This window comes from Limulus polyphemus, unplaced genomic scaffold (genome assembly GCF_000517525.1).
Source record: "Limulus polyphemus unplaced genomic scaffold, Limulus_polyphemus-2.1.2 Scaffold8627, whole genome shotgun sequence".
Taxonomy (NCBI): Eukaryota; Metazoa; Arthropoda; class Merostomata; order Xiphosura; family Limulidae; genus Limulus; species Limulus polyphemus.
The window spans coordinates 19,939-22,844 of NW_013674237.1; the positions used below are offsets into that span (position 1 = coordinate 19,939).

At 32.4% G+C, this 2,906-nt stretch overlaps 1 protein-coding gene across 1 annotated transcript in view; it reads left to right on the forward strand.

The window, feature by feature from the left end:
• The window catches only part of LOC106475468 (protein TEX261-like), a 9,123-nt gene extending 7,004 nt beyond the window's left edge, over positions 1-2,119 (forward strand). The window contains exons 5-6 of the mRNA XM_013936149.2: positions 1,333-1,447; positions 1,720-2,119. Of these exons, the coding sequence (XP_013791603.1) occupies positions 1,333-1,447; positions 1,720-1,838 (234 nt within the window). The 3' untranslated portion in view covers positions 1,839-2,119. The remainder of the gene's footprint in view (positions 1-1,332; positions 1,448-1,719) is intronic.
• Positions 2,120-2,906: the final 787 nt, after the last annotated feature.

Here is a 2,906-nt window from a genome sequence, read left to right on the forward strand (position 1 = left end):
TATAACAGTGTTTATCTTGGCTTTACTATAAGTGTTTTTATCTTGGCTTTACTATAAGTGTTTTATCTTGGCTTTACTATAACAGTGTTTTTCTTGGCTTTACCATAACAGTGTTTTATCTTGGCTTTGCCATAACAGTGTTTTATCTTGGCTTTACCATAACAGTGTTTTATCTTGGCTTTACTATAACAGTGTTTTATCTTGGCTTTAATATAACAGTGTTTTATCTTGGCTTTACTATAACAGTGTTTTATCTTGGCTTTAATATAACAGTGTTTTATCTTGGCTTTACTATAACAGTGTTTTATCTTGACTTTCTTTAGTGAAGTTCCTGAATTATTATCGTGCTTACCATTCTTAATTTTACAACTTGTGAAAAATGTTAGGATGTTTGTCAACAATATATCTTGTAAGTTCCGTAAAGGATTTTACTTGCTTGAACCGTTATGGACAGATGAAAAGATTGATATCTTACAGAAATAGTTGTTTTGGGTAGTTAAACGAGGTAATAAAAATGTTTTTCCCCACAACAAGAGAAAGATTCTCAAATAAATAGTGTAAGCCACAGGATCCTTATCTTAGGAAAGACATTGAATTGTTGGAAGGGGTTCAGAGAAGGGTTACTAGAATGGTGCCTGGGATGGAGGGGTTGAAACCTGTCAAATTGTTTTCTCTTGAAGAAAGAAGAGTTCGTGTGGATCTGATTGAGGTGTTTAAGATTGTAAAAGGAATTGATAGTGTTGATTCATCATCTTTTTCCATATTTAACCGTAACAGTGAGAATAGTAGGATTAGGGGACACAAATATAAATTTTGGAGTCATCATCAGCTAAGACAGTTTTATTTTTCTAACAGGGTAGTTGGCCTTTGGACGTTGTGGAGGCAGTAAATTTAAGTGAGTTTAAGAGAAAGCTTGATAAGTATATGAATGATAAGGGCTGGATTTAAGATTTTTTTTTTTAATTATCATTAGTTTGAGTTTAGCTTAGAGGATGAAACAGCCAAGATGGACCAATAGGTCCCATGTTGTCCCAAAATGTTATGTTATGAAAGTACACTTATTTTATGGCTATAAGTAAGCTTATCAAATGTTAGTCGTACTTGCTAGTGTCGATGTCGTTTTACGTTTGTGTGGATTGTACAGTTTTAAGTTTTCCAGAAACTTGATAAATCAATAATTTGGTTCCTGTCTGTTTAAAATCTGTTTTGTGGTGAACACATTTGTCATGTTTATGTTAAGTAAATGTCATTATGCTGTAAAGTTTAGAAAGGATAAATTTGGACTTTATGTGAAAAGTGTGAGAATGAAATGAAAACCATTTTCGTTTTTAGGTCTTGGCGTATTTCACACTTTGTTTGTGGATCGTACCTTTTGCCTTTTTCATTTCACTTTCTGCCAACGAAAACATCTTACCAACAGTTTCGGAGTCTAAACCTATTGTATCAGGTATGGACAACTAACAAAGACACATTTTTCTGACGTTGTGTAAGTCTGTTTAATATCAGAATACTGTAAATTTAGTTGTTACAAAAGTATTGATGTGAACACCACTATAAGCATTTCATGTTTCCCAAACTAATAATACCGTATTCAACCCACCTTCTAAAAACAAAACAACTAATTAAGTTAATATTAGTAAAAGACGAGTATTTTCTGGCTAGTGCGAGTTTCTGTTTTTTATACACACGTAGGAATTTATTTCCTCTTTTTTTTTTCAGAGGACAGTGATGTTGTGACAAATTATTTCTCAAGACGCAGTAAGCGTTACGGACTGTTGTCATTTTTTAACTATGCCAAAGAAAGCATTCTGCCACAAGGAGTAAAGAAGAAATTTTAATGCGATCTATTCTTTAAAACTGTACAGTAAATTAAGTTTGTTTTTGACTGTTTTTCTTTTAAATATTTGTTTATAATAATAAAGAAGTCTTCATTTGTGAAAGTAACAAAGTAATATATTTAAACATGCCTGTTTATATTTTTTTTTGTTATCTCTACCTACAGCTTCTGTCTATTACTTGTAGAGCCACAGGTAAACTCTCTAACTTTTGTCAAATAACCAAGCAGCCTAATCAGCAATAATGAATATATTGTATATATAATAAATCATGATATATTAAACATTAGTTAAGTCATTTTCTTCCTGGAAAAGGTCGGTGTAAATCAGTAACGAACCGATCTTGAGATCTAAATCAACAGTTCTTTCTAATGTCAAGAGGTGGATAAACTGGTTATTGTTTACGCACAGTCTAAGGGAAATATTGTGTGCAAGAAATTTTGACCATTAAGTACACTACTAGTTTGGAGTTACTGTGATGTCCCAAACTGAAGACGTAAATATACATGAAAAAAAAAAAGTCATTGGTAGTATTAAAAGAATTAGATAAAACTATAGAAATGTGTTATAACATATTACAAAGTATGCTATTATTCTTTTATAGATGAATTAGGCAGAGTCTTATGGTGAAGAAAGTTGAAATAGGCAGCAACCGTTTAGTTCAGAGTGACACTTTGTGGAGAAAGTGTAAGATTTCTTCTAAACAAAGAACATCTGACAAATTTAATTTATGGAATACCCTGTTCTTGTAACTAAACCTACACCAGAGAAACTTTAAGACATCGGGAAACAATTATGATAAAACATAAAGACTGCTGAAAACACAAAATTTTGCGTTAGCAAAACGTGCAACATTGAATGGACATAAAAACAGACTGGGACAACTGCAGACATATCAACTCTGATAAATTCTGGAAAACAAGAATCAAAGAATCTTTCTACATCAACACGATGAAACCATCCCTAAACGGGCTCGGAACTAAGTAGTTTATGGCTACCTTTGGTCAAATCAGTCATTGCTCGTTTCACCAACTGCATTACAAGAACCAATAGCTCATCACATTACAGCCA